The sequence below is a fragment of the Athene cunicularia genome, assembly GCF_003259725.1.
Source record: "Athene cunicularia isolate RWA chromosome 11 unlocalized genomic scaffold, athCun1 chr11_part1, whole genome shotgun sequence".
Classification (NCBI taxonomy): Eukaryota; Metazoa; Chordata; class Aves; order Strigiformes; family Strigidae; genus Athene; species Athene cunicularia.
In genome coordinates this window covers 18,569,652-18,595,974 of record NW_020799113.1, presented here as the reverse complement: position 1 = coordinate 18,595,974, position 26,323 = coordinate 18,569,652, and the positions used below count along the sequence as shown (strand labels likewise).

General features: G+C 52.2%; 1 protein-coding gene and 1 non-coding gene across 2 annotated transcripts in view; one reads left to right on the top strand and one right to left on the bottom strand.

Annotated features, from left to right (window-relative positions):
- The first annotated feature begins 2,482 nt into the window (after nt 1–2,482).
- VAC14 (Vac14, PIKFYVE complex component) overlaps nt 2,483–26,323 on the top strand; it is a 62,902-nt gene continuing 39,061 nt past the window's right edge. The window contains exons 1-13 of the mRNA XM_026856976.1: nt 2,483–2,723; nt 3,386–3,440; nt 4,024–4,174; nt 6,443–6,610; nt 7,294–7,356; nt 8,354–8,461; nt 9,232–9,341; nt 10,358–10,464; nt 11,901–12,035; nt 12,320–12,472; nt 14,460–14,520; nt 21,492–21,636; nt 21,942–22,007. Of these exons, the coding sequence (XP_026712777.1) occupies nt 2,483–2,723; nt 3,386–3,440; nt 4,024–4,174; nt 6,443–6,610; nt 7,294–7,356; nt 8,354–8,461; nt 9,232–9,341; nt 10,358–10,464; nt 11,901–12,035; nt 12,320–12,472; nt 14,460–14,520; nt 21,492–21,636; nt 21,942–22,007 (1,563 nt within the window). The remainder of the gene's footprint in view (nt 2,724–3,385; nt 3,441–4,023; nt 4,175–6,442; nt 6,611–7,293; nt 7,357–8,353; nt 8,462–9,231; nt 9,342–10,357; nt 10,465–11,900; nt 12,036–12,319; nt 12,473–14,459; nt 14,521–21,491; nt 21,637–21,941; nt 22,008–26,323) is intronic.
- Nucleotides 2,527–2,597, bottom strand: TRNAG-GCC. Its single transcript has one exon. It is a non-coding gene; the product is annotated as a tRNA-Gly (tRNA).

Sequence of the window (26,323 nt, the reverse complement as noted above, 5' to 3'; positions counted from 1 at the left end):
AGGGCGGGAGTCGTGCCGGTGAGCCCCTGGGTGTGGCGGTGGGTGCCGCCGCCCAGCCCTGCGCGGAGGAAACGCCTGAGTAACGGGACTTAAGACACTCTTTGGAGGTGCGGCGCTCGCTCTCCTGCTGCGCTCCTGGAGGTGGCTGGCTCTGTGACCACAGCTGGGGGACCCGAGGGTCGCAGCGGGCAGGACCCGCAGTGGGGGCAGCAGGCTGGTGCTGGGGTGGCCGTGCCCGTCGTCCGGGGCCCGTCAGGGATCAGCCTGGGTTCATCACCTCGTGGTGCCATCCCGCCTCTCCGCTGAGGTCTAGCCCGAGCTCATTCCATGCTCTGTCCCGGCTGCAGGGCTGTGAAGCGCCCGCTGGCACCTACAGCTCTCGGGTGTTGCCTTTAGTTTTGCTGTACCGCTGCTGTTTGAGCAGAGTTTGGGCCTTCCTTTCGGAGTGTGCTAAGCAAAGGTCTGTGGGCGTCTGCTGGCATGGCTGTGTGCCCTCTACGTGCTGCCTGTCCACGTTCCCTGTGCATCTTGTTGCTTTTGCTGTGCTGGTTGGGGTGCTTTGAGCCACGCTGCTCCGCAGCTTTGCCTAGGAAGCACAGTGTCCTCCCCGGGCGCTGCCCGAGAGCTCAGCTCATGGAGGAGATCCCTAGCATCTCCTCAGGGGACAGCCCAGCACAGGGCAGGGAGCGACGATCCAAGCTGGAGGGTGAGGCCTGGGTGGGAGAGGCAGCTCTGGTGAGCCTGTGAGGGGACCAGACAGTGATGTGGGGATGGAACCACTCTGCTGAGGGTTCACGGGAGACATGGGAGCGATGTGGAGTGAGAGCCATGTGCCTTGAATGTGGAGGCTCCTGTGTGGGAGGTGAGCAGCAGAGAAAATGGCTCTTGGGACTGGGTGAGTGTTTGCCCAACTCAGCCAGCCCCTTCTGTTCTGTGTGTTCCCCTTTACCTCATTTTCTCTCTTCTTTATAGGAATGGTTTCTTTGTGGCAGATGTGTTGCACAGTCCTCATAAATTCACCCTCAGAAATACTTCAGTAACTGCCCCTGGGCTGCTGCTGGGAGGGGTGATCCTCCTTACCCAGGCAGCTCTGCTCTGACTTATTCTGCCCCAGGCTTCGGGTTCCATGGTTGGCTTATACCAACCAAAGGCTGATTTCGGGTCAGGCAGTTTAGCGGGTTGAGGTGGAAACCCAGTGTGCGTATGAGGAGGAGGAAGGCAAGGGCCAACCCTTTCTGCAGGTACACAGGTTTAGGTCAGCTAAAAGCCATCATCTTGCATGTCCTGGCATCAAGCAAGAGGGACTTGTTGCCGCTCAGCTCAGATACCTCCTTGTCCTCTGGCCAGTAACGTGGGAGCAGGTCCTGCTGCTTGCAAACTCTCTGGTGCTGAGCATTACTTTTCACTGCCTTTTGCCTCATTTGTTAAATCTTGAGCTCTTGAAACTCTCAAGACAGTCTGTAAAGCTATTCTTGTTCAAACAAAGCTCCATCCATTAAAACTCAACAGTAAAAGAATCACACCAAGGGTTGGTGCTGCTTGAACTCGGTGTGTTTTTACTGCTGGAGCCTGCTGCTGGCGTGGGACTGGAGGTGGGGCTGTGTGAGAGTGTGTTGGGCTGTAACTGCTGGCAAACTCAGCTTCAGAGTGGGGAGAGTGAGGGAGAAAGGGGGCAGCTGCTTTCACAGAATCATAGAATGGTTTGGGTTGGAAGGGACCTTAAGCATCATCTAGTCCCACCCCCCTGCCACAGGCAGGGACACCTTCCACTAGCCCCGGTTGCCCAAAGCCCCGTCCAACCTGGCCTTGAACCCTTCCAGGGAGGGGGCAGCCACAGCTTCTCTGGGCAACCTGTGCCAGGGCCTCATCACCCTCACAGGAAGGAATTTCTTCCTTACAGCTAATATAAATCTTCCCTCTTCCAGTTTAAAGCCGTTACTCCTCATCCTATCCCTTCAACCCCCAATATATAAGTCCCTCCCCACCTTTCCTAAGGTCTCCTCAGAGCCTTCTCTTCTCCAGGCTGAACACCCCCAATTCTCCCAGCCAGTCCTCACAGGGGAGGTGCTCCAGCCCCCTGAGCATCCTCGTGTCCTCCTCTGGACCTGCTTGAGTAGGTCCATGTCCTTGTTATGCTGGGGATCCCAGAGCTGGACACAGCACTGCAGGGGGGGTCTCAGCAGAGCAGAGTAGAGGGGGAGAATTCCCCTCCCTTGACCTGCTGGCCACTTTGCTCAAAGCAGCGTGAGAACAGAGCAGGCGTTAATCATTTTGGGGGAAGAAGTTCATGAACATCTTCTATAATGATTTTTCTGGATTATGAAATGGGTGACTGGCGGGTGGCAGCTGTCTGGGAGAGGGCAGCATGAGATTCAAGATAGTGCTAGAAAGCCCGTGTATGCACTTAGATAGTGGAAGCTTTTGCACCTTCACTGAAGGTTAAGATTCTTACTTAGGCTGAGACTGTGAGATGTCTGGAACCATGTTATGGATAGAAGCTGTAAGAAAAAAGGGGAAAAACAGTGTTGCATTGGCCGGGAATCGAACCCGGGCCTCCCGCGTGGCAGGCGAGAATTCTACCACTGAACCACCAATGCTCCAGCTGTGTGCTGCTGCCTGCACATCTGCCTGCACATCTGCCTGCGCCTCGCTGCCCAGCGGCTGCCGCAGGGGAGCCGGGGCTGAAAGGCCTGTTGGGCGACCCGGGACCTTGAAGCGGCTGTGTACGGGGCTACAGATCTCTTCATTTAAGCAGAGCTGATGCCTTAAACGTCTCTGGGTAACTGATGGGGTTTCAACCCCAAGCCCCAAATTAAGGTTGACATGTGGGTGATTCCCACAGCCCTTCCCAAAGTGGGGTGAGTTTCCCTTTAGGCTTCCCCCCAGGGTGGTGCCGGCCTGGCAGACAGAGCCATTGGGTAAAGGAGCCCCAGGTGTCTGCAGTCAGTAACCCAAGGTCAGTGTCCCACTGAGGGATAAAAGCTGGGACCCCTTGCAGGCAGGGGCAGTGTCTGTCTGTGAGGTGGATGCCCTGTGCAGAGTTCCCTGTTGGGGAAGGACCTCCTGCCTCCCTGGGACTGGGCTTCAGTCAGGTCTGGCTGTTGTAAGCATGGGCTGTGTAGCGATTAATTATGTGTCTTCCTTGATTTTATGTATTTGGCTTGACTCTGTTGTCTCCCATCCCCTCTACAAGAGACTGTATTTCACTGCTTATCCCACCTATTGTTGGTCATGCGGTGTTGTTGTTGGGGTCAGTGGGATTGATGTCGATTAGGTATAATCTGACTTGTTTGTATCCCAGTGCTCACCCATGTACTGACCCTTTTGTATCAAATCAAATTTGGTTGTTGGTTCATCTTTATGCTGACTGTGTCCTTTCTGCTAGGCCTGATAACTGGTAAAACAGTAACGAGCTGCAAGTTTCTGGGGAGGAGGAGCAGGTATTGCCTATAGAAACCTTGTTTGCTGTTTTGTTATACTCTTAATATATTTAAGTATATGGAACATCAGCTGAAGCAATGCATGGGTGGCTGGAAAGGTCCAAAATTTTGGCGCTGGGTGTGAGTCTGGTGAGTAACAATTCCCTACTTAGCCACCAGCGCTCCTGGTGCGTGCCAAGCAGTTCTCTGCTGCCGTCTTGGGCCATGTTGGGGGTGTATGACCCTCGTAACCCTCCCTGTTGGAAAGGGTGTTTGAAGAGCTGGTGAATTCTCTAGAAGCACACAGCCATGGTGAGGCAGCCCTTGAGAGTCCATCCTGGGCTGGGAGTTCCTGAATGCTGTGGGAGGCTGCAGGCTAGGAGCAGCAGGAGGGCAGTGACCTGCTGCTGGATGGGAGTGGGGAGGAGGGGAGAGCTTTGGTTTCACTTGTGTGTTCAGTGTTCCCCATTTCGGTACCACTTTCTGTGATGTTTCTCATGGCTGAAAAATCCCTGTTTCTGGTGGCTGCAGGGAGTTGACCCCCTGAGCTCAGCTATTGGGCAAAATCTGAAGCCCTCTGGTTGCTTTCCTTTTCTCTCCCCAGGCTGGTACGAGAGTTTGTGGCTCAGAACAACACATCTCAAATCAAACATGTGATCCAGATCCTGTCGCAGGAGTTTGCGCTCTCCCAGCACCCCCACAGCCGGAAAGGGGGACTCATTGGCCTGGCCGCTTGCTCCATTGCCCTGGGCAAGGTAGGTGTGGGTGGAGTTTTTTTGGCTTGTGTTCGCTGCAGTGGGAAAGTGGCGGCTCCTCCTGGGTCAGTGTGATGGGGAGACTCAGGCTGGTGGCCCTGCAGCTCCCCAGCCCCCTCCCTGCATTGCACCATACACCTGGCTTGTGTTTGAGTTTCCCCAACACACCCAGCCACATCCTTTGGTCCCTGGTCTGGGTGCATCCTGGCAGCTCCCTAGGCGTGATTTAAGTGCATCTGTCCATCCCGTGTCTCCAGCAGCTGAACTAGACTCAGCAGGTTGGGTATTAATTTGTGTTAACGGAGCTGAGAAGAGGTGCAGCCCTTCCACCTCCCACTCCCAGCTCAACTGGCTCCAGCAGCGCGGGCAGGGCCTGTGGGAAGCAGCATTAAGGTATGGGCCAAATGGTGGCAGAGTCATAGTCAAAGTAAGCAAGTGGCATAAGGTGTCAAGCTGTGCTAGCCTGAGCTAGCAGTTTTCTGATTTACTTGCTGAATGCGTGGATCGCTCAGTCTGGTTCTGGAGGTGTTATGTTGATGCTCTTTGCATGGGAAGCTGGCTGATTTCTGTCGTGATTAAGGTCTCTATAATGTTTACAAGCTCAGTAAGTTTCCTCCAGGGCTATGCCAGAGTATGTGGATCCCCGTGAAGGGGAGCACAAACTCTGCAGGCTCACAGATCTGTTGGGCTTTTGAGTCAAACCATGTGGCTGGTTTTTGAAAGCACCTGCAAGGGAAGGAGTCGTTTTAGTCTGTAGTAAGGTGTACGTCAGAGAAAGCAGAGGGCTTGGGAAGAGCAGGCTGTGCCTGTTGGAAGAGTTACAATTTATTCATTTATTAAATACAATTTAATTCATTTATTCCCCATCTAATGACAGTCACAACTGGTCTGAGCAGATGCTTCGAAGCCTGGTGACTTTTACATTAACTGCCTTTATGCTGGTGGCCAAGGACTTCTGAGCAGCGCTGCTGCCTTCATCCTCTTGTTACAATGCAGAATCTCTTTGCAAAACCCTCCTTCCGAGGATGAGCAACACTCTAGTTTGCCTCAGCCCAGGCATGTAAGCCACCTTCTCCCGCACAATGCGGGGACAATTGACTGGGGGATGGAGGAGTTGCTTTTGGTGGCCTTGAGGGGCCCTGGTAAGACTTAGAGTTGAATCTTTAATCTGCTAGTCCATGTGTTGTTGATTTTCTTATCTCTTTCCTAAACGCTCAGGAAATGCCAGCCTGTTTCCCCAAAGTAGGGGTTTTTTAACTTCAGAACAAGGCAACCTCCTGCCTCTGCCTCTGGGTTTGTCTGAAACTCCTGCTGTGATGGTGGGTCCTTAAGCAAAAGTCTTTTGGGCTGGGGAGCGACCTCACTAATGACTGTATTTGCTTGTGGGTAGAGTCGGGGTGAGTCTGGTGTGGCTCTTCCACGGTACAGGAGGACAAACTTCAGCATGTAAAATGAATCTTGCCTGAGAATTGGAGCCCCAGAGTCACTTCATCCAACAAATATGTCCATCTTAACTCTGCCATCTGTTGTAGCTCCTTATTCATTAGCAGCTGCACAGGCTGAAGCTGCTCCTCTTCTGGTTGCTGAGACCACGGTTAAGTTGGTGTTTCTGGAAACAAGAGGGCAGGAAGGTGCTTTGGGCACTGCCAGTTGTCTTTCTTTTTATGAAGCCTGTATCACCAGCTCCTCCACACTAGCCAGTTCCTGATGTTACAAAGAGAAGCCCAACATACCAAGGGCAGTTTTGCTTAACTGAAGGTGCAGGTGGGCTTGATCTGTCACTCTTTGGGATGTTCTTCCTGGTCCTGGAAACCTTGGTGGGTTTATGCCAAAACCAGCTGACAGCTGGCTGCTGTAAGGGGTGGTATCTGCTGGCTTTGCTGGGGATCTGCCTTGTCTCCTGCCTGCAGGGCCAAGGGAGGCAGGGATGGATTTCTCTGTGGGTCAGTCTCCAGAAGAGATGAATGATGTGCGGAGGGGAGCGGCCTCTCTGGCTTTGAAAGGTCATCTCTGGGAAGCAAAATCAGACAAGTACAGCTGCAGTAATCACTTCAGTTGCTGGGCGTAGACTCCCTTGAAAGAATTTATCAGCCTGCTCAGGTGACCGTCACTGTACCTGAATAATAAATTCATTAATAATTCCTGTCCATCATAGGTGCGCTAAGTCATCATGAGCTTGAATTGTTGCACTATGTTCCAGGGCAGTGCCCTCTCTTCCCTGTCCCTGTGGCATGGTCCTCATCTAACCAGTCTCCTCCTGTCCACCAGGACTCTGGGCTCTACCTGAAGGAGCTGATTGAGCCAGTGCTGACATGTTTCAATGATGCCGATAGTCGGTTGCGGTACTACGCTTGTGAGGCCCTCTATAACATTGTCAAGGTGGCCAGAGGTTCTGTCCTCCCACACTTCAACGTGCTCTTTGATGGCCTCAGCAAGGTATGAAGCTCCCTCCCAACCCCCACATGTTTTTCTTTCCCACGCTGGAGAAGTAAGTCTTGTTCTCTAGTCCTTGCCTTCTCTAGGTCAAACCAACCAAGTTGCCCAAGGTCGTCTTTCTAAGTAAACTGGTTTGCTTTGACCCAAGCAGGTCTGAAGGACCAAATGAGCAGTTTCTGCAGCAGCACACTGTCCACTGATGTTGTGGGTGCTGGAGTTTACTGTAAGATACCTTGTTCTCTGTCCTCACCCCCAGGATGTATTTTCCTGCTCCTTGTTGAGTGGTATTCAGAAATAAGGCTGACAGGACTGCTGCAAGTGAGGTGGCTCTGTGGCTTTGTGGGTCTTTAGGGACAAAACCATGTCTGTGTAGACCTGTCTTTGCAGCTTTTCACTGGACACCTTTATTTCTCTGCCACTTGGGAGTGTGGCTGCTGGCACATGAAAACCTGTGTAGCTGGGGGAGGTAACGGATGCTTGAAATCCCCCCCTAGGAAGTCTCTCAGCAAAGTTTGTTGGAGCCTAATGAGGAACTGGAGATAAAGAGAGTTCTCTGTGTCCATCCCTGTAATGCCAAAGGAGAGCAATGGTCGGTCCTGTGAGCGTGCTGGGAGCTCCGCTGCAGAGTGGGGAGCAGACCTGGGACCCACTGCTGCAATGGCTCTTGTTTCTGTCATTCACAGCTGGCTGCTGATCCTGACCCAAATGTCAAAAGTGGCTCTGAGCTCCTCGATCGGCTTCTCAAGGTATTTTCCCTCTCCAGCTGAGAATCCTCAGTGTGGGCTGCAGGGATGTGCTGTCTGGGAACGTGTCAGTCCCCCAGGCTGCAGCTGCTAAAACCATCCCAGTTCAGTCCTGTGGCTACTGTCAAAACATTCCTTTCTCTCACCAACCATAGCCTCTTAGTTTGGGGGTCTGGTAGTGATCTCAGGCAGTTGGATTGAGGGGCTGGTAAGTTTTCACAGTGGCATGTGTGCATTCAGCTCTTGGGAACTGGGTGTCTGGGGAAGCCAAGTTTTAGTCCGAACAGGGTTTCAGCCCTGTCCCAGGCAGCAGAAGGGCTGTTCCCCTACTTTTCCTCCCTTGCCTAAGTGAGTAGTGATGCAAGCGGAGCTGCTTTGCTGCTGCTTCGGGGTGTGGGGCTCAGTTTCTGTTCCTGTTCTGCCTGCTGATGGGCTTTGACTCTTGCAGACCTCCCAGTTCCTTTGCTGCTGTTCAGAGGTGAGTGGCTCCCTGCCAGGTCCTGCCCTCACTTCTCCTCGTTATCACAGCAGTTAATGCAGCCTCCACATCACCTGCTGCAAACCTTCTGGCTGGGAGATCTGCTCCGCCAGGCTGGTGTAAGAGACTTACCCATGCAGCAAAATCCACCAAGTGTGTAGGAAGAGCTTTAAAGGAAGGTCACTGATACAGGTGATACATCAAATGGGCTTGCTCATGTGTGCAACATGCCACTGAGGCATGAAGCTCCCATACTACTCCTGTTCAGCCTGGCTGGCTCACAGCAGGCAGGAGCCTCCCTCTCTGGGTCTGGCTCATCGTTAGTCCCTGCCCAGAGGGGATTACATTGCCTGAATAAACCTCGTGATTCCTTCTTCCCAGGTCTCCTGACCCACAGACCCATGCATCAACTGCTTGTCATCTTTTTCCTGTCATGTGCCTTATAAAAGGCTGGGTGGGGCTGGTCGTGTGGGTGTGGGGTGGTGGCCGTTCCTCCTAACACCCTCTGCTTGGGCTCTGCAGGACATTGTGACAGAGAGCAACCAGTTTGATTTGGTGGGCTTCATCCCACTGCTGCGTGAGAGGATTTACTCCAACAACCAGTATGCCCGGCAGTTCATCATATCCTGGGTAGGTACATAGGGTGCCACATGTGTCTGCCAGCCCAAACTTCAAAACACCGTGACCCGTCAGCATGTGCCTGGGCAAACGGCAGATATCTCCCACGATGTGTGAACTCGGGCACCTGAATTTACTTGGGCAGGGTTTTTTTATGCCAGCAGAGTTTTTTCACCTGCTTCTTTAAAATGCCAGCTCCCTGTCACCTCACTGTTGCAGCTGCAGGGAGATCATGCTGCACTTCTGCCAACCTGGTTCAGGATGTTGCACACCAAGTTAGAAAACACAGTCAGAGCATTGCCTGTGTAAATAGATTGTGGTCTAGAGGTTCCAGTCTCTCAAAGGACAGTGTCAAGCTGCTTTTGATCACCCAGCAGTTCTGGAGGGATGTTGCTCTCCAGGAGGCAAGGCATCTCCACTTGCCTTTTCCTTTCTGTGCCTGGCCAGGGTCTGGGGAGAGATGTATGCCTCTGCACGCTCTTCCAGCCATACTGTTTGCTGTCCCAGGTCTGCCTGTACGTGTCTTGGCAATTTTTCCTGATCTCTGCTCTGTTTACAGAGCTGTGATTGGAGACATGACAATGCTGGAGGCTGATCGCTTGCTTCCTCTGCTAGCCCAGCTTCTTTCTGAGGTGGGCAACTCCACACTGTCCTCTTGTTCTTCTTCCCCATGCCACACAGCTTAGCTTGGAATTCCTCAGTATCATGCTAGGTTTGTGCTGGTGATGTTAGTTAGCTTCTCCGAAACTCATCTCTTCTTTCTTGTTCCTCCCCTGAGCTAGATCCTGGTCTTAGAGTCTGTGCCTGACATCAACCTCTTGGATTACCTGCCAGAAATACTGGATGGGCTCTTCCAGATCCTGGGAGACAACAGCAAGGAGATACGGAAGATGTGAGTGTGGAGCCTGGTTGGGCATGGCGGCTGTGTCTTGCTGTCTGTCCGTCACCCTCTTGCTTTGTTTGCAACTCTTCTGTATAACTGCAGCAAAACCCCATGTGCGTGGCAGGAGATGGAGCAATCTGGCTGGCTTGGTCGGTGGATCAAAGTGTCCTTGGCAAGTGCCTCCCTTCACCAGTTTGTTGTGGCTGGAGTGGCTGTGGAGGACACCGTGGTCTGTGCTGGGGGACGTACTTTTGGCTCAGTTGAGCTGTTGCCTTCCCAGCACTTGCACCCAATAACAGAGCTGCAGAGGCTCATGTGTGCTTCTATAGGATGGGCTGTCAGCTCTGTGAACAAGCCTGCAGCATGCGAGCCTCTCTCAGCAAGGTAGAGCACCAACCCAGCATCTCCTGGGTGGAGAAGACAAGCAAGCACAGCAAACTTGCTCCTCAGATGCATTGCTGGTCTCAGGGCAGAGGCGTTTTGAAGCACAGGAGTGGCTGTGTGTTCCCAGGGAGGTCACAGGATCTTGGCTTTTTACACTGGGAGAGAGCAGCCAGACTTGTTCTGTAGGACACAAGTAAGTGGTGAGGCTGGCCTAGGTCCCTCCCACTGCCAAGCCCTCCTGCATTCTCTCTGCCCTGCTTCTTTGTTTCCCAGTGTCTACACATTGAGGAACAAACACTGAAAGCTTTGGGTATCATCTGCCCCTCTGTTCCCCTCTGCAGTCCCCATCCCAGGGACCCCTCGATCTCAACAGAGTGGCTGTTAGGGGAGTTGTGGGAAGGTGTGGGGGGCTCTAGGCAGTCATTGCCTCCATCCTCGCAGCTGTGTGCTGAGTCTCCCTTGGAGCAGGGCGAGCTTGTCACAGCCTTGTCCTTCGTGGCCCTGCAGCTGCGTGGAGGCACACCTGCTGTGCCACCAGCGTCCTTTCTAGGTACACGTGTAGGAGGCCAGGCTCCCAAACTTCTCTAACTTCTCTGTCTTAAGGCAACTGAGCGCTAACCAGCTGCTCTGCCTCTCTGCAGGTGCGAGGTGGCTCTCGGGGAGTTCCTCAAGGAGATCAAAAAGAATCCCTCCAGTGTCAAGTTTGCAGAGATGGCCAATATCCTGGTGATCCACTGCCAGGCGGCAGGTGAGTGCGCAGGACCAAGGGATAGCACCTGCCTCTGGGTTTGCAGTGCTGACCGTGGGGCCAGGAGCTTTCCAATGGGCTGTTCACCAGCTCACCCACTTGCCACTTCTTTGTCATTGTGCATGTAAATTCTGCTGATGAAGGGTCTGGAGCATGGGTCTGATGGGGAGTGGCTGAGGGATCTGGGGGGGTTTAGTCTGCAGAAGAGGAGGCTGAGGGGAGGCCTCATGGCCCTCTACAGCTCCCTGACAGGAGGGTGCAGAGAGGGGGGTTGAGTCTCTTGAGCCAAGGAACCAGCAGCAGGACAAGAGGGAATGGCCTCAAGCTGCGCCAGGGCAGGGTCAGGCTGGCTCTTGGGAAGTATTTCTGTGCAGAAGGGGCTGTTGGGCGTTGGAGTGGGCTGCCCAGGGCAGGGGGGAGTCCCCATCCCTGGAGGGGTTGAAGAGTCGGGCTGACCCAGAGCTGAGGGATCTGGCGGAGTTGAGAATGGTCAGGGTGAGGTTCATGGTTGGACTGGAGGATCTTTTCCAACCAAGATTCTGTGAAAGGGGTGAACAGGCAGCTCTACCATGATAGACACGACTGCTCTTGTACTGTTGATCCCCCAGCCTCAAATACAGGTCTGGCATCCTCCTGAAGCAGAGGTGCCTGAAAATAAAATATCTGGCTGTGGGTGACACCTGTGGATATCCAGCACATCTAGAAGGATCTTCTTAGGGGCTTATCTCAACCTCTGGTGGCACTAGGTGCATAGGACTGTGAAACATGATTTGCCTGGCACTTGGTGTTAGTGCTGCACTGTAGATCCTGCAGGTCTGCTGTGTAGGCAGTGGCTGAGGGTTGCAGCTGCAGCTGGATGTGTTTCCTGAGAAAGATCTTGTCCTGGAGCTGTGCTCATCTGCTCTTTAATGGTGCTGAATGGAGTGGGTTTCTTGTGAGATGGAAAAATAGAAATAGACTGAGATTGCTTGCTCTTAATTAAAGTGATGCCCAGTGAATTTATGCTGTTTAAGTCTAAAATCTGGCCCTGCGTCGCTGACGGCCCCAGCAGTGCTCCCTTTTTTCCAGGATTTGAGGAGGTAATTAATAAAACCCCAGCTCTAGGGGTGATGCTTGACCCAGACACACAACTGCTATTAGTGTGACAGCAGAAATATCCTTATGCATTGGGAGGCTTGAGAGAGTACTTGCAAATGAGGAAACCTGTTTTATGGATTGAACTGGGTTAACTCTGAAACCTAATGATTGTGTTGAACCTTCAGTGAGACTGAGATTAAGGTCTACCTATCCCCTCTGGGACTGAACTGCCCCAGCCTAGGGTGTCTCTGGGTGGAGCATAGGCAACTCTCTGCTTGCAGCTGGTCCTTCACCAGCGGAGTTTGCTCAGCTGCCAGTGCTGTCTTTTCTCTCACCTTTGCTTGTTCCATGTCTTCCAGATGACCTGATCCAGCTGACAGCCATGTGCTGGATGAGGGAGTTCATCCAGCTGGCTGGCCGGGTGATGCTGCCTTACTCCTCAGGGATCCTCACTGCTGTCCTGCCGTGTCTCTCCTATGATGATCGCAAGAAGAGTATCCTTGTAACTGGGAGCTGCTCCCATTCCTGCTACAGCAACCTGCGGGGAAGCACCCGTTTCCTGCCTCTGGGGCGCAGGGCCAGTTGCACAGCTGGATAGGGCCAGGAGGAGTCCTCCCACCAAGTGCTAAAACCCGCTCCAGCCCTTTGGACGTGAGGGGGGTTGCTGTAGCTGGGCTGGGGCAGCCCTGGTGGGACTGCGGTGGCTTCTCTGTGGCTGGCCAGATGTGGCAGCTAGCCACATGTGGGACTGAGTGTTCCTTACACTGCCTGCACTCAGACATCAAGGAGGTGGCGAACGTGTGCAACCAGAGCCTGATGAAGCTGGTCATCCCAGAGGATGATGAAATGGATGAGGCCAAGCAGTCAGTGACCCTACTGGCAGAGCCCACCCCAGAGGAGTCTGTCTCTAATCCAGAAGTAGCGTCCAGTGGTGAGTTCCCATTGATCTGAGCCATCAGAAGTGTGAGGATGGTCAAGGGAAGGTCCTCAAGAAGTTGTTGTGTTGGTTTTGTGCCCTGCAGCAGTTAAGGGCACATAGGAGCTCCGTGCTTTCTTTGAGTCTTGGAGTTCTGTTTCACAGCTAATCCTGTGTTGAGACAGACACGTTTGGCACTGTCTGCATAGCATGGCACTGATCTGGCCCAGAGCCCAAGCAGTGCTGCATTTCCTGGTGAGCATCTCCGTCCCCTCACCATGCTTCGCTTCGAGGCAGTCATTAAATTGACCTGAAAAAGATGGTTTATAGTTAAACATTTAGTGTCGTGCTATATAACATGGGAAGAGAGTAGCCTACCTGTCCTGCAGTGGCTGGTTTGGGAGTTGTTACCACCACCCAGAGGAGAGCTCAGAGAGCTGTGTTAGTCGTGCGAGAGCATCAGTATGTGTGTGGAGGATACCTGTGTTGGGGAAGGGTAGGAAACAGAAAGGAGAAGAATTTTGGGTCCTTTCCAAATGGTGCTTTTGAAACCATCGTGTGGGTATTGTCCCAGTCCTAAAATTTCCAGAACAGGAAAAAGGCAAATGTTTGCAAGCAGGATGGGAGACCTGGAAGAGTGTTTTAAGTGAGAAGAAACTAAATGGAGAGCAGCCTGGTGGACTGAGGCCTGAAAACAGCAGTGGCTTTAGCCTTCCAGCATCCCTTTGATACTGTTGTATTGGGTTGACTAAACACTGCTTCTGGCCCATCTTTGTTGTCCAGGCGCGTGAAATATGTGTGACGTTTAAATCACATGGGCTGATCTGTTGTATTCTTCTGGGGCTGCATGTTCAGCCCAGTGCTCTTGTGTAACATGCCTGCAAGCAGTGTTTGAAAAATCCTGCTGTGGGAACGAGCGGGAGGGTGGGAATTAAAAGGCTGAAAGGTTTTCCTGTACAACAGCAGCCGCGTGGAAGGCGAGGAGGCAGGGAGCTGTGTGAGGCAGCAGTGTGCGGGGCTGGCAGGAGCAGGCAGCCGGGGTGGGCAGGCAGCACGCAGGGCAGCACTGGTGGCTCAGCGGTAGAATTCTCACCTGCCATGCGGGAGGCCTGGATTTGATTTCAAGCCAATGCAGCAGCTTTTTTGGAAGGGCTGTAGGGGAAAAATGTAGTGCAGCAGCAAAAAGTTTTCTTTTTTATTCCTTATTTGTCCCAAGAATACCTCCTTTTATTAAAATCTATTGCAGAAGAGCTTTAGAACATTCAACAGAAACTTTAATTGCCTGAATCTCTACTCCTTTGGGGTTGGACTGTACCTTGAAGCAGGCAGGATCAGATCAACCTGTGATGTTTTCACCTCACAAACCCTCAGCTCTGCTCCCTGGTTGTGCTGATGTGGTGGTGCCTCTGTGCATGAGTAGAGACTGTTGGCACAAGGGAGCATGAAGATTGGCACAAGGGAGCATGAAGAGTCAAGTTCATCCTGTCATGCTTTGTCACCATGCTTTTAAGACCCAGTTTCAGCATGGAACAGAGGTTGGAAAGCTGTTTGGGTCACTTGGCTTTCGCATGAAGTCACGCTGCAGGAGAGCTGGCACTGTGGAGATCTCCTGGGTTGAATTCAGCCTTTCCTGTGCTTGTGTGGTATCTCTAGGTGTTGAAATCTAGACGGAAGGCAGCTGAAACCATCGGGATGTGTCTGGGTCTCCTTTGCAGAGGAGGAAACCCAGCTTGGGGCAGACTTCTGAAGCTGTGCAACCTGCATTTTACCAGGAAAGTGCAGTCCTGTACCAGCTTTGTCCAGTACCTCTGGCAGTGGAGAAGAGCTTGACAAAGAGTGTAAAATGCTAACTGCAGGCAGAAGGGATCCATGGGGTCCCCAGAGCCTCAGGCAATGGCTGATGATGTCCTTGCAGAAGGTCACACAGCTCTCCAGCCTCCCAGTCCTGCTCTCTGCCTTCTTCCATCCCACTAACCGTGCCTCCTTTTTATCTGTCCCCCAGGCTCTCTGGATGCATCTGGTGACTCCAACTTCAGCAACAGCAGTGTCTTCACAGTAACCAGGTAGGGTCTGTTGCTTCAGCGTGACTTGAGAACAAGGGAAGGCTTCTCAGGGTAGAGACAATGACTGACAGGTGCTTACAAAGCATCAGGGAGGGCTGGCTTGGGCTGGAAAGCACTTGGGGTCTCCTGGGTCACAGTGGGATAGATGGTTTGGGATGCTCTAGGAGTTGACCACTTCTCTCTGTGTTTGCACCAAAATGTCTTGACTTTTTTTTTTTTTTTTTTGGTGTTTTTCCCCCCAGGAGGCCTTGCAAAGCCCCTAGGGCAGTCTGGTGAGGCAGTGAGTGTCTCTGCACTTGGGATTCTGCGTCTCGTCTGTCTTCAAGCCCCCAGGTTGGGCACTGTGGCTTAAAGATAGAGGGAAGGTGGAGAGAGGATGGTTGCCTTGGTCATGGTTCTTCCAGCTTGGCCAAAATAGGAGGCATTTGGTTCCTTCCTACCTTTCCAGAGAAATGGAAGTAGAGGAACAGAGGTGTGCTAGTCTGCCAGAGGTCCAGAGAACTCGGGAGAAGGTGGTATGTTAACTGTCTGGGGCTGGCAGAAGAGCTTGGAGAGCACTTGACCCTGTTTCTCCATGCTGCAGCCCTCTACCGCAGTCCTGGCAGCCCACCATGGCACGGTACTGTGGGGCTGCTCCTGCAGCCGTGCCATCCAGCTCCAGCCACTGGAGAGGCAAGGGGTCTTGGCAGTGTTTGCTGCCAGCCTGTCCCCCTGTCAGCCTTGTGTGGCATTAGTCAGCACAATCTCTCCCAAGATCTCATCTAAATCATCTCTCCTGCAAATAGCTTTCCTCCCATCCAGCCTTCAATGAATCTGGGGACAAATCCATCTACTCTTATAATGCATCTTTCCTTTCCTTTTGCTGCCTGCAGTTCTCTTCCTCAGAGGTCGTGATTTCCAACAATTTTATTGTGCTGATGTGTATGTTTATTTGTTCTTGTGGGCTCCAAAATAAGATGTGTTACTCTAGCTGTATCCTACCAGCGAGGCTAATGTGTGATGCCCATCATAACACATCACAGAGCTTTTCAGCTTAATGGTTTGTATCCTCTGTTCCTTTTTTGCAGTCCTGCGAAGCCCAGCTACTCCCTGCTCTTAATGATGCCCTTGATTTTTTCTTCTCTTGAAAGTACAGGTCTTTTCATTTGTGCCTAGATTATGTTTTATGGCTGTTAAATGTTTTTTCCTGGCTTTCCCGTGATCACTGTGTCCTGGCCCTGCTCAGCCATTGAAGTCTAGCGGGTACGGGAGTAGGCATGTGTAGGGCTGAAGTTGGGAAGGGAGAGAATGCCGAGTTCAGGAGGACAAGTATAACTGCAGGTCTGTGCTTGAAGAGCTTGCACCTGGGGGAGAGAGGGAGTGAAGACCAAAGGGGGACAGAAGCAGGGAGAGCTGGAGTGACTTGGTCACAGTGTCACTGAGAGCCAAGAGGAGAATCGCTGCCCAAGCTGAAGCAGTCTGCTAGCTCCCCAAGTGCCAGGGAAAACCATCTGGGACAGTGGGAGACCCCTTGTGTCTCTAAGAGACCTGGTTTTGCAGAGGGACTTGTTCTTGAGCAATCCTAAGCCCTTTTAAACAGGACACTCCAGGTTTTATCCTGGCATTTACCTGCCCTGAAGCTCATTTCTCCATCTGTGTGACCTCTCTGCTGGTCCCGTGTCAGGACCTGCAGCATCTTTGCTGTGGCACCTGTTACGGGGGACTGGCATGGTGTTAGGGGGCTGTACATGGCTGACAGGAGCCCTGGACATCTGCCTGGTGCTCCATCTATTGCTTAGGCTGTCTAGCTCGGCCCTGGAGCCAGAGGAAGGCAGGAACTGGCACCCGGAGCTGGTTGCAGCCATAACTCACACAAGGGAGCAGGCAGCTGCTTGCATGCTGAATGCCCACTGGGTGTCAAGACAGGACCACAGGAAACCGTTGCGTCGCTTTGAAAATCTGGAAAGCCTGCAAACGGAGGAAGTTGCAGCTGCCTTTTAAGATGAAGTCACTCTTCGCTTGTGTTTTTGTTCATCCCCCCCTCCGCCCCCTGCTTCCCCCAGTCTCCTCCGGTGAGTGAGTGATGCAGCATGGCCTGGCGCCAGGCATCCAGCTCTCACGCCCCCTTCTCCTGCCCTCCCCACGCAGCCGTCTGCAGAGGGAGAGTGCTGCAGCAACGGGGAAAGGAGGAGGACCTCGGTCAGCAGGGGCGGAGGAGCTCATGGCCCGGCATCTGCAGAGAGATGTCTTCCATGAAGATGCCATCCAAGAAGATGACGAGATCTGAATGCTTGATAGATGAATGCTGGGCGCGTTCCTATGGCCACAAACTGACACATGCACCCCCAGGCTCCTAAAACATGCTGTCGGCAATCCAGAATGCTTTCAGGGTAACTGCCAGCTTCCTGGTGGCATTCACTGGGAAATGGGGACTGTGTCTGTGCCAGGACAGAAACTGGCTCCTGGGTGAGCCTGACTGCACAGGGCTGGGGGGGGTCCCCATGCAGGTGGTGGTCCCCACTTTCAACTTCTGCAAAAGCCATCATTGGAAGTGAACCAGAACTGTGTTCCAGAGGTGCTGGAGCCGTCCTGTGGCCTCACTGACCCTGCCAATGCTGCAAGCGCTGGTGTGAGCCCGGATCAGGAAGGGGAAGTGGAAGTGTGGCTGCTGGAGCAGAGCCCGGCCTTCCTTCTGTCGGTCTGAGCTGCTGCAGGAGAAGATGCAGATGTTTGTCCTGTGTTGCTGGACCAAAACAGCTGGGAAGTGCCTTTTAGGCTTTTGTAACTGCATTGGTGTTTCAACACAAGACCTGGATGGTTTGAGACAACTTCCTAACCATAGTGCCAGGCAGATGGTCAGGCACGGCTGGCTAGTGGTCAGCAGGGCTGCCCACGTTGGATGTGTGGCAGTTGGACGAGGATGATGGGACCACAGTCCCTCACCAAACTAGAAAAGGGGTATGGAGGCTTCAAAAGAACCTATGTGATCCTTCCTGATGCAAGGAGGGCTTCTTGGTTTGGGTGGTGGTCAGCAAAACATGGACACCTAAAGCTGCTTGTTGCTCTGTAGAAAGGATAAACAGCTGCCACATGGCTGAACTGCCCGAGGCTTCGTTTAAATCGGACTTTTAAACATGGTAATTAGGGCTTTGTACAAAATGAAAATTGCTCCTGCTTGTGCTGGAAGCCACCATAGCCTCATGTCCAGAGCCTGGTGCACCTTGGGGATGCAGCCAGTGAGCTGGGGAGCTCATGGAGGTGATGAACACTTGGGGTAGGGATGGTGCTGGGTGCCCTGCAGCACCCAGGGGACAGCTGGCTGAGGGCATCATGATGGCTTAGTTTGAGCTCATGCACCAAGCCAACCTTGGAGTCCCATTCTCCAGCAGCTTGTCTGGTGTAGTCTGCCTTGCTGCAGCTTTCAGGTCCAGACTGTCCCCTCAGGAAGACTCCTCCTGACCCTCCTCTCCAACCTGGAGCAAGGAGATGGGTTCACTTCACTGCTCCCACTGCGCCATGGGGTGGATGAGCTGGAGGAGGACCTTAGGCACACTACTGCAGCCCCCTTGTCACAGTCATCTACAGGTCGTTGGACTGGATGCCTCTGCCTAGACTTTAGCCTCATTGCTTCCCCAGGAGATCAGCTTGCGCCGGTGCTGTGGGCACTTCCAGTACTTGGAACCTACAGTAAGCAGGAGGAAGCCAAGAGTGCCAAAATAAGAATGATGGAGGATGAGAAAGCGACAGCTTGTGGGACTGATAGCAGAGAGGAGCTATTTACCTCCTGGCCGCTGGCTCGACCCCATTGAGCAGCACAGCTGCCAGCCCGTATGGGAGCTACTCTTGTGACTTGGACCACAATGAAAGGACCTGGATATTTTCACCCTTGGCAAGGCCGCTTAAAGGCTAGAGCCTGGCCTAGACCTTAACCTTGTCTGAAAATGGGGTCAGGAAAGCAGCTGGGCTGGGCAGGAGGCCAGGAGAGAGATGACAGTTCAGGCATTGGCAGAGAAGAGGCAACTGCTGAGGAGAGAGATGGCAGAAGCCCTTGAAGAAAGGGGAGAAATGAGAAAATGAGTTGATAAGGGACACAAAGTGAAAAACATCGCTGTGGGTTGAACACAGTGGGAAAGTGAGCTCTGTTCCCGTGCTGGAGGATGCTTTCTGAGAAGGAGGTATGTGCTGAGGGGTGGGTCTCCTGCCCTACCACTCAGCTTGAGCAAAAGGTGCCAGTATCCAGAGGTGAGAGCCTGGTACGACTCCCATTGTTGGTCAGTTCGCCCTAAAAACATGCTCCCACCATCACAGGCAAACCACGGAGGCGGCGTCAGGTCTGTGTTCATCCTCCGGAGAAGAATCTGGGGTAGTGGGTTAGATGGAAGCGATTGCATCTGACATCTGCCCTGCCACAGATGCCGGTGCTGGGAGCTGGCGTGGCAGGCCCAGAGGATCCCCTTAACACGGTGCTGGTACTGCTGCTCCCACTCCACACTGCCTGGGGATTAAGGAGAGCCAGGGTGAGCTACAAGCCCGCTTCAGAGCTGCAACCATGGCAGCTCTTGCTGTGCTCAGCCGCTGCCTTCCCCCCTGGAAAGGCAGCAGCCCAGGGGAATCTGGTGCTGCTCCATCCTGGAGGCAGAGGAGCACAGTCAGTTGGGAGATGTTTAGCCTAATTCCACGTGTTTGTCAGAGCTCTTGCCTTTCGGGAGGGTGCTCTGGTTTTGTGCTGAGTAAATGAGCTGCTTCTCCACTGGCAACCCGCCCTAAAAGGTTTATCTCAGCAGATGTGGGGAGAGGATAGCCGGCGAGGAGGTTTGCCAGCCACCTTCCACTTTAGCAGGAGCTGAGCCCGGCAGAGCTGCAGGGCAGTGGTGTGTGGTAGGGCTGGGGTCTGCCTGACTTGAGGTGAGCCCGACACTGCTAGCCACCTCCTGGGGTCAGATCAGGTGGATTTTGACTTGGGCCACCCAGACTCTGCCCAAAGCCCACTCCTGTACAGGTGCTGCATCACTGGGGAAGGGGGTTTTCATGAGCAACTTTGGCACAAGCCGGGCTGGAAATGGTGTGTTGATGTGCTGTCAGCAGTCCATCATCCTCCTCTAATGATACCACCCCGTGTCCTCCCTGCCTGCATTGCAGCAGCGTGGAGCTGCTGGATGTGACAGCATCGAGGCCACCTCCAAACCGGCCGGCTTCACGCACCTCTTCTCTGTGCCATCCTTTCAGCTGCTTCCCCCTGGAAACACACAATACCCTCAAGTTCTTTCCCCATCCTTCACAGACAATGCGTATTTTGGCATGGAGGTGTAACTGGGTCGAGGATTCATGCTTCTTTTCCATCAGGAGCCCCGTGCTGCGTGGCTGACTGGCTGCACCACTACAGCAGGAGCTGGTTTTGCAGGAAAACCAGATACAGGGCTTATTCAGGCTGGCTTAAATGGCCTGGGACACTGCTCCCTTGGACATCTCCTCTCCCAAACTTCCCATGCTCTGGGTTCCTCCTTCCCCTTGCTTCTGCACATCTGAGCATTTGGCCCTCAGCTGTTGTTTGCAACATCAAAGCAAAACTTAGTCCAACTCAAAATGCAATTTGCAGACCCCAGCATCTGTTATGTGAGGAAGATCAAGCATTCTGATATCTGCAGGACTGTGAGGGGCTGCAGCTTCCTCGTCTCGCCCTTAGAATGCGTGTCCTGGGGAAGATCAAATCCTATTAAGCCGCAGCTCTACTTGCAAATTATACCATGAGAAATCTGCCCCTTAGGATTTCTTATCAAACAAGACACAGAGCAGCTCTGCGTGCGCTAGAAAAAACGTCAAGAGTCTGGTTCAGCCTTGAATAATTCAGTAGCTTGGGTAGGACGGGAGTGACTTAGCTCTTCAGTGCAGCTACCTCTTGGAGGTCTGCTTCAACCATCTTGGCTCTAACCATCTCTCCTTAACGTAGTGTCCTGTGACAGATAATTCCCACATCCTTGCTGTTGGAAGACATGGGAAACCATCAGGTAGACCTCGGGATTACAAACAGGACAAAAAATGCTGTGACATGACCTCTCCTTCATTGGGGTCACCTGTCCCAGTGCTGGCCTCAGCTGTGTCGGGGAAAAACTGAGGAGTTTTTCACCATAGTAAGAGCTAAGGGTCTTCAGGCTGTTGGTGTTATAAAAGAGGCAATGTCCAAGTGAACTAAGGGCGTTGTTTGCTTTCTTCCCTGGTTGGTGACCAAGAATTATCCTTGTATTTTGGGATGGCTTTTGGGAAACAAGATGATGTTCTCGAGGTGTCCCGAAAACACTGCCAGCCAGGGCACCATCTGCAGTCCTCAGCACGAGTCTGCTGGGATTAGTGGAAACTGGATATCCTCAACTGGTTGGGTGGCCTCAACTAGTGGAGTTTGAGGACACGTGGGTTGGTGCTCTCTGGAGATGTTTGAGCAGGTCAAACTTGAGTTAGATTCTGAGTGCATTTTATGGATCTCTAGTTTTTGAATCCCAAGCCTGGTGACTGCAATACAGACCAGTTTCTCAACACAGCCATGGTACTGGATTCATCTAGCATGATGTTTTGTCGTGTGTAGGTAGTAGCTGTTTTGGGAAAGTGGTAGACCTTCAAGCTTGGAAGATTTCTGTTGTTTCCAAAGCAAGCTTCTGGTTGCTGTGTCTCTCGTGGTGCTTCCCTATCTGGTAATGCCAATCAGAAGCTACTTATGCCACATGGGCAAACCTGGCCAGCCTGGAGCTTGTTTCTTGGCTGTCATAAGCCTTGATGATGTGAACACAGTTGTTGGGTTTGCCATGAGCAGATCTGGATGCATGGAATAAGAAGCATGGGGGGCCAGGCTGAGTGGGGCAGGAGCAGGCCAAGGAGACAGTTGAGGTTTCCTAGGGTTTGAGCTGTTTGATGCAGCCTCTGGTGTGTTAAAGACCTCCCCACTGTGGGAGAAGTGAATTGGACAATACAGCACTGAACTAACCTCTCTCCTTTCCATGCAGCTCCGAGAGGATCCAGGTGACCCTGAACCTGGATGGAATAGTTCAGGTGCTAGACTGCCACCTCCATGACACATCCATTGGGATGATGACCAGAATTGCAGTCCTGAAATGGCTCTACCACCTGTACATCAAGACTCCTCGTAAGGTAGGTTAGGGACTCGGCCTGTGAGCCTGCTGCTTCCCCTGTGGGACTGAGCTTGTCCACTCCCAGCCTGCTCCTTGCCTTTGAATTAGCTGTAATTATCTTGGGAGCACTTCAACCAAGTGTCCACCTGCCTTCTCTGAGGCGGCTTTGCCTGCTGGTTACCCAGTAGCTTAAGGAAGAAGAGCTCTCCAGATCAGATGGAAAATGCTGGTGAAGCTTTCAGCAGCTTCCCGTGGGGCAAGGGGTCTTGTGGCAGGGGGTGACCAGGCCTGTAGGACTGATGCCAACCATATTTCTGGTTCTAGATGTTCCGACACACTGACAGCCTCTTCCCCATCTTGCTGCGAACCCTCTCAGATGAGTCAGATGAGGTAAGTGCTGCAAAAGTCCTCCTTACTCTCTCCACATCTAGCTGGGCTTTGGATTTTTTGGCTTGAAAGCAAGGGATTTTGTGAGGCCTGGCCAGTGTTGGCACTGGGGAGTTTAGTCCTCTTGGCTAAACTGAAAAAGACCCAACGTGGAGCCTGCATATAGCTGCCTGGCTGAAGGCCCTGTTGTCTTGGTTAGACTGATGTGTTTGGGACCTTCTGTCTATATAAACCTTCCTCTCCATCTTTGAGAGCTGATCCTTCAAAGCCAGCTCCTAAAAATTGTTTTTTGCCTGCCTGGGAGGACAGGTGGGGCTTCCAGTTCCAGAGCTGGTGCCTTTCCCATTGGACTGGTTCGTGGTCAGATCCTTGGTGAGTGGGAATTCGTATGCCTTGCAACAGCTCTCTAGGGATGTGAGGGGGATTGTGTCCAGCCAGCACTGCAAAATCCAAGTCATGAGGCGGTTAAGCAGCACCCACCACAAGCGGGGCAGCATCAGCATTGCCTGGTGGGGCTGCAGTAGATGCCCAGTGGCATCAAGCTGCCTGGGAACCGCTTGGCTTTGAAGTGAGCAAAGAAAATCAGGCAGCAATGAGTGAGTCAGCTTGCTCTGCCTTCACCTTACCCTCCCAGTGCAGTGCTCTTCATCTCCCAGGCTGCTCCCTTCCCAAGGCACTACACCATTTTCCGATTTCCTCATCTTTTTTCCTTACTCCTCTTTTCTGCTTCCAGTCTTGTCAATTTTGGCGTCTTTGGTGTCTTCTCCCCCTCTTCATTGCACCCTGGAGCATTTCTAGTGCTTGGGTGGGAGGCTGGCAGCTTCGGCACCCAGCTGGCCCAGACACTGGTAGCGCTTCTACCATCAGCTGGATACCTCTTGCCCAGAGCTGTGAATGATCCTGGCTGGTGTCTCAGCCCAGACCTTCCTCGTGGAATAAAAATCATGTGCTATCTGCTTTGCTTTACATGCTTAGGGCATCAAACCCCAACCCTGCAATAAATCCCATGTGCAAGGGGGTCGTTAGGAGAGGAGGACAGGGAATAAGCAAGCAAAGGAATGACTTGCAAAGGCAAGCGACTCCCTGGCCATTTTCCATACCCTGCTGCTTACAATGCAAACCTTTCCAAAAGAGTCCCCAAGCACACATCTGCCTTTGCAACACTCTAGAAAGCCTGCATCTTGCAGATAGTCTCTCCAGCTTGGCAGGAGATCGCAGTGAGTCATGTTGCAATTACACTGCTTATTAATATTTGAAAAAAGCAGTGAAGAAAGGACCCTGGTGATGCATTTCCTCCATGTGACATAACTGGGAATGGCTCAAAAGTAATTTTAAGCTGATTTATTTAATCCTGTCTTCTATTTATTTAAATGTTTGTAGCGGGGTTTTTTTTTAAGGAAATCCATAGACGAGTCAATCCATTAAACACCACTGCTCAGCTGGCTCCCAACCAGATCTGCTGCTTTTTGCAGAGGAAATAGAAATGACCGAAATAGTAGGGGGATTTTGAGCTGAGCATTTTTGGGAACAATGTCAGTGCCTATTAGAAAAGGGGACACGGGGTGCTCTCTTAACCCTTACTCACTGCTCAGTACAGTAATTATATGCATATTCACGTTGTTCTAGAACAGATCAGGATCCCCAGAAGCTCTTGGCTAATGGGCTGCAGGTCACCAGGTTAGTGTGGGATCCTATGTGTGCTAACCCATCAGCTCTCTTAACGAGGAAGCATCTCCCTCCCCTTTCCCGGTAGGACTCCACACATTGTGTGGTGTAGCACATGGTGTACACACATCTTCAGTGAGGTTTTTTTGCTGTCTTCATTCTGTGGTGCTGCTCCCCCAAGGGAGCCTGGCTGTGCAGCAGTGTCAGTGCCATCTTTCTTCCCAGCAAGGCTGAACATCCTTTTGCAGTGCCTGCAGATCCCCTGGCCCCCATGCACAGTTTGGAGGCCAGCTGTTGCTCTCTTGATGTGCTCTGAAACTCTTCTGGAGCAGTTTCTTCTCACTAGCTCATCACCAAAGGGGAATCTGGCTTTGGAGGGTCCGTACTAGTCAGGGCTTTGCATCAGACTGAAAGACCGTGCTCAGGCACCTTATTTTTAAGGTCTGGTCTTGAGCTGCTCCAAGGCTCTCTGTGCACTTGCCATAAACAATCAAGCCCAAAGCAAGGAGAGACTTGTGCTGGATGGAGCCAGATCCATGTCCTTTAAGTTGTCACGCGTTTTTATCATTAAAGTAGCACAAGGTGTTGCTCCACCTCCACCGTGCTGAACAGGGGCCAGTATCTTCATGATGCATCTGTGGTGTCCTGAGTCATCTCTGCCTTCTCTCCTGTTCCTCTTCCTACCCAGTTCTCCTGTGCCAGTAAAGAAATGGTCAAGACACCTCGTTAAGATTCACAAAGGCAGCTCAGAGAAGTTGGAGGGAAGCTGAAGCAAGCAGTTCCCTTTGATATGTAGACAAGTCGGGATACAGGATTCCTGGCTGTCAGATGCCGTACTGCTGCACTGCGTCACCTCGTGCTGGTTCCTGTGCTTCCCCAACAGGGACATGCTCCGTCCTGCATTTGAGACCTGGTTTTGAAGGCAATCTTTAAAAGCCCTGGTTAAAATTTGATGTGCTTAAAAACTTCCTGCAAGACTTAACAAGGTCCTGCTGGAAATGTTTGGGGGTTTTTTTGCACAAGCTGCTCCTTTCATCGGTGTGAGTCTTGCAGCCCTGATAACCTGATTGGAGAACTGATGTTAGAAAAGGTGAAAAGTCAAAGCCCCAGCACCCTGTGGGAGCAGTGGGTTAGACCCTTCCACCCACAGGTTAAAAGCACTGCTGCTGGGAGGGATTGCTGAAAAGAAGAGCTGCTCCTTGGGTCATCTCCCTCTGCAAGCTCCTGGTACAAAAGCTGTTCCTGATGTAGCTGTCCAGTTCCCTGGGATCTTCCCAGTTGGAGCCAAGTGCTGAGTTTAGTTGGACCCAAGAAGTAGTGAAGGCATCTCTGAGAAAACTGTGAAGCAGTGACACTGCTGGTTTTCTGTCTTTGCTTTGTTTTCCTTTCTCCGGCTACAAAATGGAGTTATTTCTTTATGGCTGAACATGTTCCTGTTTGCTTATCTGCTCTTCTTAATCTTGCTGGGGGTTAGAAGTTGTGCTGGGACTTTAGTCTGACTCATGCAGGAATGACGCATGAGGTGAAACTGGTGTCTGATGTGAAGCAGGATAGTCTTTGGCTTCCTCTCAACTCTGCTAACGTGAAAACCTACCTGCGTTGATGCAGGGGCCAGTCAAGGCTTTGAATACAGCAAGAAGATCCAAATTATTTCTTAGCTTGCTGTTTGCAGCTGTATCTCCTAGAACATCCCTCAGAAGTCTGCTCCTGGCACTGTACAAGAATTGATACCCTTTCCTAGAGAGGGTTAGCTGAGCCTGGGCTACCGTTGTCCCTGGAGGTAGTGATGGACTCAAATGTCTGCATGACCTTCAAGTCAACTTCTCCATGACAAGCTGAAACATTTTGCCCTCCTCTTGCGTTTCCAGTATTAAACTAGAAGAGAAGGAACCCCAGGTATGATGGTATGCTGGTATTGCTCTCTCTCCGTTGCTGTTAACTCCTACACCCCTCCTGTGTGTCCTGCAGCACCGCAGGGTTTCTGCCCTGCCCTCTGAGCCCTGCTGTTTTGCTAAATCCTGGTGAACTTCTCCCATTGCTCCTGATTCCCAGTACAATGAAGCTGAACAAAAGCTTGTGCCAAAGCGAATAGCTGTCTTAGTGTGGTTTGGTTTGGAGCTTTGCTCTGTTGGTTTTAGACCCATTTGTGCTCCAGCTCTCAGCCTTTAATTCGCCACTCAAAGCTACAAGGTACCGAAGCAGGGAGGCTACTTGTTTTCAAGAGGGAAGTTACACTGAGCGTGAGCTTAGGACTGAAATGGTGGGGTATAGAGAGAGGTATATAATTTCGGTTGGATGGTGGAAAATGTGGGCAGCCCAGTTTGCCATATGTGGAAGCAGCCCGTAAGCAGAAGTCTTAAAGCAGGGTGGGGTGATGCTTTCTCCAAGGACTCGAGGCATTTGTAAGGGCACTGGGTTGAAAGATAATCTGTGTGCTGTGTTGTGCAGGAATGGGAAGATTCCTGGGGGGAGGGTGATCCACAGGGAGCTGCTTGGCTCAGCACCAGTTCTGGACCATAATTGCATGGCCTGCGTATACATGTGCAACCACAGTTTATACGTATACTGAATGACGAGTGGTAAGCTGGCAGTCTGGGCTCAAGGTGGTGCTTGTAGCATTCCTGGGTGAAATCATAGAGCAGACTAAAACCCCA